This window comes from Poecilia reticulata, chromosome 2 (genome assembly GCF_904066995.2).
Source record: "Poecilia reticulata chromosome 2, P_reticulata-male-v2, whole genome shotgun sequence".
NCBI classification, from domain to species: Eukaryota; Metazoa; Chordata; class Actinopteri; order Cyprinodontiformes; family Poeciliidae; genus Poecilia; species Poecilia reticulata.
This window is the reverse complement of record NC_088831.1, coordinates 1561774-1578533: the sequence shown is the minus strand read 5'-3', so window position 1 is coordinate 1578533 and position 16760 is coordinate 1561774. Positions and strand designations below refer to the sequence as shown.

Here is a 16760-nt window from a genome sequence, read left to right as displayed (position 1 = left end):
GTGTCATAACAGTTTCCTTGATCCTGGAGACTATGTGAGAGCAGCTTGACCAATCTCATAAAACTATACAGATAAACCTAAAGCAGAAGAGGGATGGGGAGCAGATTATACCATTTTCCATTACATGCTGTATGAGTGTGGAACTGTGAAGCTGGAGCACACACACTTGGAGACAGAGCATAGTTGCTGCATTTTTCCGAACAGTGCCTAGTCAGTCTGACTGTTAGTTAAAGTGTGTCCGTGGAGTCGCTATACAGAACAGAAATGAGCTAATCTGGAGATCTTGCTAACACACCAGTGTATTTTTGCATAAAATTTATTGACTTTTATATCATCAACTTGTCCGTACTGGGGTCTGTGCCCATGTTTGACCATGCATGACCTGCCCCGATTCATCCAATAAGATGATGAATCCAGCTGATCACCATTTTCATTAATTAAACTAAATATGCAAAGTTTTATAAACAAACAAAATACATTGAAAGATAAATGTGCATACAGAGATGATTTTATTGTAAGACAGACACTAACCAACATTTTTATATAAAGAATGATGCACTATATAGAAAGTGGAAAGAGCCAGCATAAGTTACAAACTTTGGTACATTCTGGTTAATCAGACAGATTGTATATTCAGTAAGGGAGATTAATCTTAAAGTGATAATTAATGAAAACTGACATTTATAGTTAAATAAATGCCCCTAATGGTTTTCAATGACTGATTTATATTATTTCAAAGAGTAAACAAAGACAATAAAAGAATGACTGATTTAAAAATGCTAATATTTATTATCTGCTTGGCAGAAATTTTACTTCTCAACCAATTAGAACAGAGGCACCACGTACTGTCTGTAGTTTCATGGAGGTCCATCTGCATCAAGGATAAAAACAAGACACTTAGATTGGTGATTCACTCTTTGAGGCTTAGGGCCTGAATATAAAAGATTCCAAATATAGAGCATTAACTTGCTTTTGCAAAGAAAATTGCATATGCATATGTTGCAAGTGATCTACAAAGATTGTGTGCACAATTGATTATAGGTGCAAAAGTGGTCTAGACCGTCCTATTTAAATTAAGATTCTGCATATGCTAATGAAGAGTAGCATTATAGAGAGTGTAGGAGAGCGGAGTGGCCATAAAAGTAATATGAAGTTAAAAACCATGGAGTTATAAGCACAACAATACAGGCTTATTACTAATAATAATGCACTTCATTGAAATAAGTAACAACACAACAGGAAAAACGTTTAAAAATCAATCAGAATTAAAGCTGTAGACATTTACCTAACCCAACTCAATTCATTCTATTCAACAGTTTGCACATAGTGGAATTGATGCAGAATGAGGTAATCCTGCAGCTCCAAATTGGCATTTCTGGATGACATTTATTTATATTTCACAACAAATATATAAATATAAGTATTTTATTGAAAGGTGTTGAATGGTTAGGACAAGTGATCTAGGAACATTTAAGAGTGAAGGCTTAGGCGAAGACTCAATGTCGGTGCTCAATGTGGGAGGACACTCTTCAATATTATTTACCAAGTCTGTCTCTTGGAACACTGACCACAGACATGCCAGTTGCACCTCCCTTTCAAACATGCTAAATATAGACGCAAGAATGATGACTGTGTTTTTGTGTTTAATGATGTAAAGCATTTTGAAATACCTTGCTGTTGTAATGTGCTATACAAATAAAATTTGATTGATTGATTGAAGAACAGGTCCCCAATCTGCTTTTGTTTCAATAAATCAGATTGTGGGTGGAAAATCATTAGATTTTCAAAACCTCTGCCCAGTATTTTGCATTTTCTGATGCTCTGAATATGTTCTGCATAGATATGAAGGCATGCATACTAAATAGTCATTTTGCAGACACAATCTTCGGAGAACCTGTAGATCAGGTGTGTGTGCTAGCAAGTTTGGATTTATTAAAAGATCAGACCCTTAGTTTTAAAACAGAAAATATAAAGGTAATTTTGGACACATTTAGCCAATTTGTCTCTTACTAAATAGCATCAGGAATAGATACTTCCAGGTCCAGGAAGTACTGTGCTGTGCATTTCAGACTTGTTTAGTACTAGTAAATTCTGCAGCAGTGTACAGAGGCATGCTTTCTTCTTTTTAGTGCAAAATGAAATGAAAAAACATCTTGTATACCTAATCTTGGTAGATGATCCATAAAATGTTCTTGAATTTATAAAGATGATCTGACTAGAACACCAGTCTGAGGAACAACGGAACTGAGTAATTGGTGCTTACAAACAAGGTCTAGATACATTCTCCAATAGAACCACAAATAAAAGTGAAATGAGAGAGCAAAAATGGTAAAGAGCAAGATGAAAGGCTTTCAAATGCTCTTTTTGCTCAAACCCTATTAGAACTAATCATACCCATTAAACTTTTCCTTCCTAAATAAAAAAAAAGATGCATGGGATTGTATCGAGCTACCATGTGTCAGTGCTTTGTAGAATAACCTTTTGTAGAAACTACAGCTAAATGTCTTTCATGATATGCCCCTTACCGCTTTGCTCATTAAGTTTTTTCCCCATTTGATATTTGGCTGAACTTTGACAAAGCAATTCTAACCAGGAGTCTTGAACTAAAGTTCTCCAACTCGGGCTGAAGTTTTCTGTAACCTCAAACAGGTTTAGCTTCATTCATCATCTCATCAACTCTACTCCAGCAACATTGAACCTGCTGAAGAAAGCAACACTTTTGCACCCAAAGCTTCAACTCCCCTATCTCCAGTTTGTGACAGTCACATTTGGCCAGTTGGAACCAAGCAACACATTTCACATGCTACTGATCAGCTGATTTAATTACTTAGAGACATTTCACAGAAAGTACATTGAATAAATAAGTGCTTATTAAACTTGAAATCAGGTAACATTTCACGAAATGACGTGATAAGCAGACGGCAGAACTCTGATCGTTTCCTGATCCCTCAGCGGGAGAAAAACCAGCAGAAGCGGATCAGCTGCTGGACGCTCCAAAGCCTCTGGTCCGTTAAAGCGACCAGATCAGAGGTGATCCTCTGACTGATATTGTTCTTATAATGATTAATAATGAGCTTCACGATGTTCTCTGTGCAAAAGTTGAAACTGTCTGAGCACCAAGTGGTCAGCTGATCACATTCTGGACAGAAACCAGTGAACTGCTTTCTGTTCTTATCAAGATGAGGGTGAGGAGGGAATCTGATATGTTAACTCAGTTTTTACTGGTTTTGTTTTTAAAACACCATTAACATAAGCAGTGTAACTATATATTGTATATTTGGCGTTTGTCATCTCATGTGTGATTAATTGGAGCATTTATTGCCCAGCGCTCTGCGCTTGTTTCTAACGGATCTGCACTTTAATTTAGTAGTCAGCTGTTATTCCTCAACTTAAACTACAATAAGTAGATCATAACATTCTCTAGGTTTTCTCTGTGTGCTGCAAACTCATTAAATGTAAACTCATTAGAAGCCTGAACCACCATCAGGCAAATAATTCTGGTCCGACCCAAAATATTGTTACCTGTCAAATGACCTGTCCAACCAGAGCTTCCTAACCAAGGTGTCCATAACTCTTCAACACGCTGTCAGCTCCCGGTCAGAAAGACGCATTTAGTTCAGTGTCCATGAAATGATATTCAGAAAGGATCTTTTATTTGATTGATTTTAGTTTCCTCTGCGATGAACTCTATGTAAAGTCTATCATGTCTCCATGTGCGCCAGTCAAAGGTGTTAATTATAACATGTCAAATGACAGAGGGGCTTAAAAACTAACCAAATATTCAGTTTGGTTAGTTTTTAAAAATTATATATTGACTAGGCCACTTTCGATGATTCTCCTGTAGTCTTCCTCATATATGGATGAGTATATATATATATATATATGATGCGCACACACACATTTTAAATTTTGCCCCCCCGAAGGTAGTCCTGCCCCACCCTTAAAAGTCTAGCTCTGCCACTGCATCTGGGGCAGCACCTTAAAGAGCTGTTGGAAGAACAAATTGGAAAAATAAACGATTTTACTTGCATGTAAACATGGATTTCACCTGGGGATTGCCATTCTGTTTTATGATAACCTCTTGGTGCTGCACCAAACCCTGCTTTTAGATTTGTCACTGCATAAATAAATCCTCACATGAACAAAAAGTACTTATTTTATAAATTTTCAACAACTAAGTGACAATGAGAAAGAAAAACAAAGCTAAAATGTTGAAGAACCATCTTTAGCTGTAATAGAAGCTATTATAGTTTAACTGACTCTCATATCAATCTGGAGAGATTCTGTTTTACATCATTACTTTTGCCCCTTATGGTGGACCAAGCACAAACTTTGGATGGGACCATGGTGAATTCAATGACTGCTGGATCCTCAGGCTCTGTCCCATAGAGCTCCATGATGAAGTACTATGGGATGTTTACTTTATTTCCATCTTTGCTTCTTTCAGTTGCAGAACTGCAAACCTGAATGAAGATGATCTTTACCTTAAAAAAGACCATCCGCTATTTCTTCTCCTTTAGCAGTTAACATGCCCATATTATCTGCAAAATCAATACATTTTTATTAATATTTTACTAGAGTCCTGGACAGATGTCTTAAAGGGGACATATGGTGCAAAATCCACTTTTTTAACCCCTAAATACATTTTTTGAATACTTTGGGTGCAAAAAATGTCAATTTATTATCTCCCAGTGCTGCATAAATATCTTTATATTCCCAAAAAATAGGTCTTCATATTTCTCTTTATTGCCATGACATTTTCTTGTAAATGATGTCTCTGCATTTTCTGTGGAACTCCAAATGTGGTGACAAGGTCATGACTTCTGACTAATCAGTTTGAAGTTTGCAAGTAGACAAGTGAAAATGTTCAGTTCTAGCGTGTAGTCAAACATGATTGCCCTCTGGCATCAGAGCCTCTTCAACGTGTCTAATTAAAATTTATTTTTCTCAGAAAAAGGAAACTGCATCAGAAGATTAGTGGGGAAAGTTTGTCCCTCAGTGCACAGAGCACTGAGGGACGAGTGCTTCAGCAACCATCACCAGTATAGAGGGATTTTCTGAAAGACTATCTGATTGAGGGTCAGTTCCTTCTATGGAAAAAAGGGACACAGCAAAGCGGTAAGCTCCAAATCATGCAAAAATGACAACAAAGCTTATTTTGGACATTAATTTTTTGTGTTGATAATGGTGTCTTGGCCATTGGTTTGATTAGTTATTGTGCCTTCTGCTTCTGTTAGCACCTTGTGCTAGCATTTAGCTGTCTTCAGTATATATATATATATATATATATATATATATATATATATATATATATATATATACACACACACACGCACGTGCGCGCACACACACACACACACACACAGGGTTTCCCCCAGAAAGCTTGCTAAGCCCGGTGGTCGGGGTGCCGAGGTGGTCCACCATGTTTTTGTATTAAAAGATGTTAAGGTGACAGGAAGTGTAAAAATATCACTCGGTAGTTATAAGTTACGGGAAAACATCGCCAGTGAAACGCTACTTAAAACCGCAACTGGTCTTAAAAACAACAAATCAAAATATACAATTAAAATGAATATAAATTATTTGCACTTTTGTTTAATCCAAATTAAGTCAGCAGCTCCATCAAGCCCCCCAGGGCTTCAGGGGCCCATAAATGCTAATATTTTAACACAAACCACAGATACATGAATGTAACACTTGTTTATTGAGATGATCATGCTACTAAATTTGATTCAATTTCAGCATACATAAATTATAAGATTTAAAACTGTTTAACATTTAAATGTAAGATTTTAAGGAGCAGGCAAGTTTACTTTGTAAAAGTTCAAAGAACAATATTCAGATTGTTTTGTTACCATAGCTACAATCTGATGCTTTCTGGTTGGCCAATTAAACTACTCCCCCTCTCTCATATTAAATCCAACGCATCTGTTAGAGGTGCTGAAGTTTTTAGCAACAAAAGGGGATCAAATTTTGGTCAAGGCCTCATAAAGCCTTGGACCGGCCCTGCATGAAGAGGTAATCTGCTGCACTACGCAGAGATGTGCAACAAACAGGAGATTTAATTCAATGCTGCTAATGTGGCTTTAGTAGCTCTTTCATTAAGTGTCTGTTGAGTTTTTAAGAAGCATCACAGAAACTATTCTGGTTGGTCAAGTTTATGGGACGAGTTTCTCAGATCTCCGCGCGGCCGCGCACATCAACTCCAAATAAGTGGACAAAGCATTTGATATGGTTTGATGCATCGTGTAACCGGAAAAATAATACTAAAACCAATATATAAAACCAGCGTGATGTGTTACAGACAGGAGAGCGCGAAAGCTCTTCAGCAGGCTGAACCTGAATGATCAGGTTAGCGCTAGTTCATCAACTAATAAACCGGCCAACCGGGAACACAAACTTTAACAGCGCAGGCAGAGCTGGGCAGCGTGTTGAGATGGAAAAGCCGCGGAAAATTCTTTGTTCACAAATATAAATTATTCTCACTGCTTGCTCAACGCAGCTGTGAAAACGGGACTACAAGTTTTTCCTGCAGTTCACATAGAGCTGTGGAACCACAGCTAACCAGAGCGGTGTTTAAAGTCGTACCTTGATCAAAAACTCTGGAAAGAATCATAATTCCTCACAAGAGGTTGATGTAAATATCTATACAGGTCAGCCTGTGTCCAGTTTGAGTGAAAGGAGGCGCACGGGATCCGCGCTGAGATAAACTTAATCCAGCTACTGCAGCACGCGAGGCAACGTGCAGAGGCGCCAGAGGTGTGATTGGTCCGGCTTTAAATGCATCTTCTATAAACATATCTTTTAGGAATAAATCTGCTCTGCCAGTGAAGCAATCAGAGCAACATAGACGCTTGCAATCCGGCTTAAAAACTATCAAAAAAAATGTTTATTTTCCTAAAAACATAAACAAGAAAGGTTTAGCCTGGCGGTGGCGTTAATAAAGGATGGCGGGCCACCAGGCCTATAATACACTGGGGGAAACCCTGAGTTTGGACACACCTTTTCATTCAAAGAGTTTTTTTCATTTTCATGACTATGAAAATTGTAGATTCACACTGAAGGCATCAAAACTATGAATTAATACATGTAGAATTATGTACTTAACAAAAATGTGTGAAACTTATATTCTAGGTTCTTCAAAATAGCCACCTTCTGATTACTGCTTCGCACACTCTTGGCATTCTCTCGAGTTTCAAGAGGTCGTCACCTGAAATAGTCTTCCAACAATCTTGAAGGAGTTCCCAGAGATGCTTAGCGCTTGTTGGCCCTTTTGTCTTCACTCTGCGGTCCAGCTCACCCCAAACCATCTTGATTGGGTTCAGGTCCGGTCACTGTGGAGGCCAGGTCATCTGGCGCAGCACCCATCACTCTCCTTGGTCAAATAGCCCTTACACAGCCTGGAGGTGTGTTTGGGGTCATTGTCCTGTTGAAAAATAAATGATTGTCCAACTAAACGCAAACCGGATGGAATAGCATGACGCTGCAAGATGCTGTGGTAGCCATGCTGGTTCAATATGCCTTCAATTTTAAATAAATCCCCAACTGTCACCAGCAAAGCACCCCCACACCATCACACCTCCTCCTCCATGCTTCACGGTGGGAACCAGGCATGTAGAGTCCATCCGTTCACCTTTTCTGTGTCGCACAAAGACACGGTCCCCCTGTTTAAAAAGGGGGACCGGAGGGTGTGCTCCAATTACAGGGGGATCACACTCTTAAGCCTCCCTGGTAAGGTCTATTCAGGGGTCCTGGAGAGGAGGGTCCGTCGGATAGTCGAACCTCGGATTCAGGAAGAGCAGTGTGGTTTTCGTCCTGGTCGTGGAACACTGGACCAACTCTACACCCTCAGCAGGGTCCTGGAGGGTGCATGGGAGTTCGCCCAACCAGTCTACATGTGTTTTGTGGACTTGGAGAAGGCGTTCGACCGTGTCCCTCGGGGGGCCCTGTGGGGGGTACTCCGGGAGTATGGGGTACCGGGCCCTTTGATACGGGCTGTCAGGTCCCTGTATGACCAGTGTCAGAGTCTGGTCCGCATTGCCGGCAGTAAGTTGGGCTCGTTTCCGGTGAGAGTTGGACTCCGCCAAGGCTGCCCTTTGTCACCGATTCTGTTCATTACTTTTATGGACAGAATTTCTAGGCGCAGCCGAGGTGTTGAGGGGATCCGTTTTGGTGGCCTTAGGATCGCATCTCTGCTTTTTGCGGATGATGTGGTCCTGTTGGCTTCATCGGAACATGATCTGCAGCTCTCACTGGAGCGGTTCGCAGCCGAGTGTGAAGCGGCCAGGATGAGGCTCAGTGCCTCCAAATCCGAGGCCATGGTCTTGAGCCGGAAAAGGGTAGAATGCCTTCTCCAGGTCAGGGGGGTCGTCCTGCCTCAAGTGGAGGAGTTTAAGTATCTGGGGATCTTGTTCACGAATGAGGGAAGAAGGGAGCGGGAGATCGACAGGCGGATTGGGGCAGTGTCTGCCGTGAAGCGGGCGCTGTACCGGTCCGTCGTGGTGAAGAGAGAGCTGAGCCAAAAAGCGAAGCTCTCGATTTACCGGTCGATCTACGTTCCCACCCTCATCTATGGTCATGAGCTTTGGGTCATGACCGAAAGAACGAGATCACGGGTACAAGCGGCCGAAATGGGTTTCCTCTTCAGGGTGGCTGGGCTCTCCCTTAGAGATAGGGTGAGAAGCTCGGTCATCCGGGAGGGACTCAGAGTAGAGCCGCTGCTCCTCCACGTCGAGAGGAGCCAGTTGAGGCTCGGGCATCTGGTAAGGATGCCTCCTGGACACCTCCCTGGTGAGGTGTTCCAGGCACGTCCCACCGGGAGGAGGCCTCGGGGAAGACCCAGGACACGCTGGAGGGATTACGTATCTCGGCTGGCCTGGGAACGCCTTGGGATTCCCCCGGAGGAGCTGGAAGAAGTGGCTGGGGAGAGGGAAGTCTGGGCCTCCCTTCTGAAGCTGCTGCCCCCGCGACCCGACCCCGGATAAGTGGAAGAAAATGGATGGATGGATGGACAAAGACACGGTGGTTTTAACCAACGATCTCAAATTTGGACTCATCAGACCAAAGCACAGATTTCCACTGGTCTAATGTCCATTCCTTGTGTTCTTTAGCCCAAACAAGTCTCTTCTGCTTGTTGCCTGTCCTTAGCAGTGGTTTCCTAGCAGCTATTCTGCCACGAAGGCCTGATTCACACAGTCTCCTCTTAACAGTTAATGCAGAGATGTGTCTGCTGCTAGAACTCTGTGTGGCATTGACCAGGTCTCTAATCTGAGCTGCTGTTAACCTGTGATTTCTGAGGCTGGTGACTCGGATGAACTTATCCTCGGCAGCAGAGGTGACTCTGGGTCTTCCTTTCCTGGGGCGGTTCTCATGTGAGCCAGTTTCTTTGTAGCGCTCGATAGTTTTTGCGACTGCAGTTGGGGACACTTTCAAGGTTTTCCCAATTTTTCGGACTGTCTGACCTTCATTTCACTTCAAGTAATGATGGCCACTTGTTTTTCTTTACTGAGCTGCTTTTGTCTTGCCATAATACAAATTCTAACACTCTATTCAGTAGGATTATCAGCTGTGTGTCCACATGACTTCTGCACAACACAACTGATGGTCCCAACCCCATTTATAAGGCAAGAAATCCCACTTATTAACCTGACAGGGCACAACCTGTAAAGTGAAAACCATTTCAGGTGACGACCTCTTGAAACTCATCAAGAGAATGCTGAGTGTGTGAGAAGCAGTAATCACAGCAAAAGGTTGCTACTTTGAAGAAACTAGAATATGAGGCGTATTTTCAGTTGTTTTACACTTTTTTGTTTAATACACATTTCCACATGTGTTAATTCATAGTTAAAACCCATAGTTAAAACATGTGTTAAAGCCCATAGTTTTGATGTCTTTAGTGTGAATCTACAATGTCAATAGTCATGAAAATAAAGGAAACTCATTGAATAAGTAGGTGTGTCCAAACTTTTGGTCTGCACTGCAATATTATATATATACATATATATACATACATACAGGGGTGAAGGTAGTTTTAAATTCTTGGGGGTACTATGACAAAAAAATAAATTATATATATATATTATATATATATATATGTCCTTTGGAGTTTCTGTGCTGATTAATTTTTTTGCCAAGCAATAAAACCTGGTAGCTCTTAAATTGCTTCAAAGCTGCATTTCCTCCTTCAGCCCACTGGCTGTAATGTTGACACCTTGAGATGCCATGAGACCTAAATTCTGAACATCAAGGCATGGAGTGCATCCCAGTTTTTCATGTCTGGCATATAACCATTTATTTTAGCTTTTAAACTGGTTCTATTGATCCTGTGTCCAGACAGAGGGATAATCAGTAGCCCAGCATCATGACCTGTTTGTTCTGAAGATCCTGCAGCTTCCACTTCTCTTCCTAACATGGCGCCTCCTCACCCTGACTCTCATACCGATAGGAGGAACCACAGAGCTCTGTTAGGTTAAAGCTCATCTTCTGAAGTTGGGATATTTTTTCTCCAACAGGTTCCAGAGGAATCACCTCAAACCAGATGTTGGACTGAATTTATTTCATTTGTGAATGTTAGCTCCTCATTTTCAACAGTGGAGCTATAAAGGTTGAAAAAGGTTAACATTTTGGAGAAAATCTTAATATTTCCACTAAATAAGAGGCAAAAATAATTGTTTAATAAAGGAAAAGCCTCTCAGACTCTGAGCCCGACAGCACCAAACTATTTTTTATGTTAGACAATTCATTTAATTTCACATAATTATGGCGGTAGAAGCCATTTGTTTGTTAAATACTTAATGAAACATATTGACCGTGTTTGATGTTTGTTGTAAATGACGTGTACTCGCAGACGAACGAGATAATTACTCCAAGTTTGCCGTTTATTGAACGTTCAGAAATTACAGCGGCTGTGATGCGCCATAACAAAGGTAAAACAACCCGAACAGCTGATCAACTCTAAACCACTCGCACCTTTTTACTCTTGTCGCTCTGTCGTTTAAGCACACAGGTTGCCATGGCAACCTCCTGCGCTCCACAAGCCAACCAGAGATTACGTTAAAAACAATATTCAGTCCGTTACAATATTAGGTTTGTAGCAGTGGCGCAACTACACATTATTCAGGTGGATGCGAAAACATAAATGGGCGACTCCCCCACCGAGAAGACGATACGTGAACGGTAAAACCCTTGACACATTTACCTCGTCACGTGCGCGAGGTGAAGGAGCATAAGGCGCGCTGAAATGTTTGGGAAAAAATCATTGGCGCGACGCCCCCTCTGGTGCTGCACCCCTATGCGTTGCATGCGCTGCATACCCACTTTTGGCGCCACGGGTTTGCAGGCTTGATATTTATTTTGCAATCATTAATAAGCCTCTTATGAACACAGTGGTGGTTGATTAGTTGATTTTAAACTCCTGCTCTGCTGGTTATTTTGGTAATGGAACCGAAACACACAGAATTGCGCAACACCTTGTTGAAACAATAATTACTGAGATTATTATTTTTGTTGGGTCATTAATTTGAAAACGTTTTGTTGATTTTTTTTATTGTACTTTAATAAAGTTATGAACGTTTTAAGCCAGCCAGAGGAGGATGTGCTACTCTAGCAAAGCACGATATGAAATGGGGGGAAAAAGTTATCAAGTCGTGTTTTAGATTGTTTTTGAAAAACTAATCACTCACGGCTGCACAGTGAACCCACGGATTCTTTACAGCAGACAGCCGCTCCTCTCTCTTGCAGGTACTGCGTACCCCCGCTAAATCTTTAAGGGTTACGCAGTACCCTGCCGTACCCCCTTACTTTCACCCCTGTATGTGTGTGTGTGTATATATATATATATATATATATATATATATATATATACACACATACACATTTGGCTTCGTTTTTGCTATTTTTGTCTTGGGAACACATTATCCTGTTAGCCAACTCAATTATGTCGAGCATTTGTTTACTTCATCAATATTGTGGTAGCATTAGAATTTTAATGACATGCATGGACATTATGGTTAAACTACGCTCCATATTCTAGGTAGTTGGTATGGTTGGAGAGAGTGTAAATAGAGAATTACACCATTGCAATGTATTCGTCTGAAGGAAAGGCTCTGGTGGCTCGTCTTCCCCATTATCCTGCTCCGGGGTCAGACTCTGGCTCCAGCATGGAAGGCTGAATGGGCAAATCTTCTGTTGTTGACACCTTTAATAAACTTGGGAATAAAAAGTTTATCTGTTGGTAGATAACTGTATTGCTGGAATCAAACTACAAACAGGGCAGAATGAGGTGGAGTGGAACACAACGCCCTGGAAGAAGGAGCAGGGCATGAAATGTCTAATTCATATTAACCCGCCGGCCCCCAAAAAACAAACAAACAGCGAAACAAGTTGCTTTAAAAGGCGCTTCAGAACACGGTATGTGGAGCTACAATATTGAGTAATTCAGACCAAAGCATTGCAGGTCTACTTTATAAGAGAATGATTTAGATGTGAAAAATAAGGGTTTCAAATGACATATCCACTTTAAAGATTTTGATTTTTGTGGATGATTTTCTCCACAAATTGAATGATGAACTTCAAATATACTTTGGCTTAAAGTTGAAATTAAATATGTTTTGCTTCTTCTCAACATGGCTGTGACAGGATGAAATAAAACAATATTTCCTAAAACAATAAAATTTTATTACTTTAGATCTCAGTGAAAATCAAACTTTCCACATTCCACATTTATGAGTAACAATGTAATTTTGAAAATATCTTATAATCCTGAGATTTAGAGACTACGGCTGTTGTCTATAGCTCTAAGTGAATTACATGGTTGAAAATATAGACAACAATGTACCAGACGCTGTTTAATGCTTTTGATATCTGTCTCTAACTGTAGCTTGTTTTCCTGTTAAAGAATTCACAATGCACTCATTTCTTCCAAAGGCAATCCCAGCATTGGCTTTGTAGAAGATCAAATTTTTTACAGTTAATTAATAGTGTGTATAACACACTGAAGGATACAGTGGGGCAAAAAAGTATTTAGTCAGCCACCAATTGTGCAAGTTCTCCCACTTAAAAAGATGAGAGGCCTGTAATTTTCATCATAGATGTATCTCAACTATGAGAGACAAAAGGAGAAAAAAAAATCCATAAAATTCCATTTTCTGATTTTTAAAGAATTTATTTGCAAAATATGGTGGAAAATAAGTATGTGGTCAATAACAAAAGTTCATCTCAATACTTTGCTATATAACCTTTGTTGGCAATGACAGAGATCAAACATTTTCTGTAAGTCTTCACAAGGTTCTCACACACTGTTGCTGGTATTTTGGCCCATTCCTCCATGCAGATCTTCTCTAGAGCTGTGATGTTCTGGGGCTGTCGCTGGACAACACGGACTTTCAACTCCCTCCCCAGATTTTCTATGGGGTTGACATCTGGAGACTGGCTCGGCCACTCCAGGACCTTGAAATGCTTCTTACGAAGCCACTCCTTCGTTACCCGGGTGGTGTGTTTGGGATCATCGTCCTGCTGAAAGACCCAGCCACGTTTCACCTTCAATGCCCTTGTTGATGGAAGGAGGTTTTCACTCAAAATGTGACGATACATGGCCCCATTCATTCTTTCCTTTACACGGATCAGTCGTCCTGGTCCCTTGGCAGAAAAACAGCCCTAAAGCATGATGCTGCCACCCCCATGCTTCACAGTAGGCATGGTGTTCTTTGGATGCAACTCAGTATTCATTCTCCTCCAAACACGACGAGTAGAGTTTTGACCAAAAAGTTCTACTTTGGTTTCATCTGACCATATGATATTCTCCCAGTCATCTTCTGGATCATCCAAATGCTCTCTAGCAAACTTGAGACGGGCCTTGACATGTACTGGCTTAAGCAGGGGGACACGTCTGGCGCTGCAGGTTTGAGTCCCTGGCGGCGTAATGTGTTACTGATGGTAGCCTTGGTTACTTTGGTCCCAGCTCTCTGCAGGTCATTCACTAGGTTCCCCCGTGTGGTTCTGGATTTTTGCTCACCGTTCTTGTGATCATTTTGACCCCACGGGGTGTGATCTTGCGTGGAGCCCCAGATCGAGGGAGATTATCAGTGGTCTTGTTCCATTTTCTAATAATTGATCCCACAGTTGATTTCTTTACACCAAGCTGTTTACCTATTGCAGATTCAGTATTCCCAGCCTGGTGCAGGTTTATCATTTTGTTTCGGGTGTCCTTTGACAGCTCTCTAGTTTTGGCCATGGTGGAGTTTAGAGTGTGACTGTTTGAGGTTGTGACCAGGTGTGTTTTATACTGATAACGAGTTCAAATAGGTGCCATTAACACAGGTAACAAGTGGAGGACAGAGGAGCCTCTTACAGAAGAAGTTACACGGCTGTGAGAGCCTGAAATCTTGCTTGTTTGTAGCTGACCAAATACTTATTTTCCACCATATTTTGCAAATAAATTCTTTAAAAATCAGAAAATGTGATTTTCTGGATTTTTTTTCTCCTTTTGTCTCATAGTTGAGATACATCTATGATGAAAATTACAGGCCTCTATCATCTTTTTAAGTGGGAGAACTTGCACAATTGGTGGCTGACTAAATACTTTTTTGCCCCACTGTATATTAAAATAGTTTTAAATCTAATGGAAAGGAGGTTTTACATCATGACATGAGAAACTTCAAATTCCATCTAATGTTCACTTCAACCAATTAACACAATTATATGGTAATTAATTATTTTGAAGGTTAAGGCTGGTTACATTCAGATACTTCTGAGAAAGAAAATCCCCTATTGTCATGGAAAATACTGAAATTTAATACAAAATCTCCCAACTAGAATCCAAAATCAACTGTTAGCTTTTAGGTTCAATTAGAAATTCCCACAAAAGTTTGAGATACAGCATAAAGAACTCTAAATGCTTTCGAAATCTACACACGCAGTTTCTAAATTGGGTAGCTCCAAATAGTTGCTGTACTTGGAGCTGATTTTGCTGGGCATTCTTGTATTTTGATAATTCATTCAAACCATACAAAGAAAAAAAACTCGATTAGCTTAGCTTTTGAAACAAAAGACTTACTTCCCTTCTGTAATGTGTAAAAAGAGGTGTCTGAATGGTCAGGGCTTGGCAGCACTGATGTCAGTCCTGAAGGCAGTGTAGGGCTTCATTTCTCTAGTGTTACAAGTGAAAGCGTGCAAAATAGAGGAGTGCAACATAAAGCATTTACCTTTTCAGTGGAGTCATTTCAAAAGGTCAGTCTTGATTTAAAATGTCTGAGGCAAAGTGATTTTCAGGCAGAGTAGTGAAAGTCTATTCTAATCGGTCTTTCTCTTTTTTGACTGAGGTCTTGGACTTGATCTTACCTACCAACCAATCACTGAACATTACCAGACGGTGCTTTTTAACTAAATGCTTTAAAACCGGGTCATTAGGTTTTCGCCAATCAAGGCTTTTAAGTCGCCCTTTGAGTAAAAAACAGTTTTGGGGACGCTGAAGGCTGACGAAAGGGCAATGTCTTTTCTTCTAGTATGGCCTCTTCTCTTTACCAAAAGCAGGTTCAAAAGTGCTGTAGAAAACTGGGCCAGACAAAGACAGGATCTCATTCTAGCCCAAACGTGCTGGTCTCTTCCACAGCAGTCAGCAGCTTATCATACAACATAGAGAAGGACTGGTATGGTGGAAGGTCCAATCGATTGAAACATGTGTGAGCTCTGTGGAAAAAACCACAGACAGCACAGTTAGAGATTGAAACTCGACAAATTACCTTTGGCAGGAGGTGACTAAATGCCTGCTCATACTAAGTGCTGCCTATTAGCCAAAAGCTCCACCTTGACACTTCATTCCCCAGCTGAACTCCCACCACACAGATCACCCCTCCCTCACACAGCTCCACCAGAGTAGCAGCAGCAGCAGCAATGAGCAAACACATAGTGGAACTGCAAGTCTGCAGAGCTTTTTATACAAACAGCTAACTCCTAAGGACAGTTGTAAATGTCATAGTTGGAGAAACTTAATGTGATGATGTGCTGAAAGAAGACTGTGGGAAAGGAGGGAAATTCTTAGAAGCTAATTGCAAGGCATCAGATGTTGCAAAGTCAATTTTTTTTAATTAACGTTTTTTTAAGTTGTTTTTGAGACAAAGCATTTTAATAACAACTGAAGGTAACAGTGACTTGATTGTACTATAAAATCACACTATGTGTCTGGAAAATGCACATAATTTAGGAATGATGGTGGCAATGGTGGTAGGATTTAGTCCTACAATCGGTGGCTTGCCTATTCAATTCCCAATACGTCTGCCTCTGTTGTGTTCTTGGGGCAACACATATTCATATCAAACCAGCTTTTAATTGTAATGAATTATGAGGTAATGGAATCCAAAAGTTGTTGTAGATTCTCTCTCCTGTAGATTTCTTAAAAATACCCTGAAGTACTTTTTTTTTACCAGTAGCTTATCAATATCGTCATAGTGAGAGGATGTTTTATTTTTCCAGCATTAACAATATTTAGAACTTATTTTCATTAACTGGTTTTACAAACAGCTTTGATCAATAAGTTTTCACGTTTTCTATAAGGAATTCAGAGTTTATCTAATACTACTGGGATCACCTTCTCTCCACGTAAAGGTGTGTAGCCTAAATTATGTTAAGTAGTCTTAATGGTTAAGACTACAGTAGTAGTCTTAAGCAGTGATGTTGTGTGTTAAGACATGAGTACTTTTGTTTGCCATTATGTTTCTAGAACATAAAATAGGAGTGGTACATCAGTGACAGATAGATAAATAAAT

General features: G+C 40.4%; 1 protein-coding gene across 11 annotated transcripts in view; it reads right to left on the bottom strand.

The window, feature by feature from the left end:
- Positions 1–490: 490 nt before the first annotated feature.
- Positions 491–16760, bottom strand: part of hecw2b (HECT, C2 and WW domain containing E3 ubiquitin protein ligase 2b) — a 71913-nt gene continuing 55643 nt past the window's right edge. For all 11 annotated transcript variants that reach the window (XM_081614483.1, XM_008430603.3, XM_008430617.3 and 8 more), the window contains one exon: positions 491–15684. In XM_081614483.1, coding sequence (XP_081470609.1) covers positions 15573–15684 — 112 coding nt within the window. In that variant the 3' untranslated portion in view covers positions 491–15572. The remainder of the gene's footprint in view (positions 15685–16760) is intronic.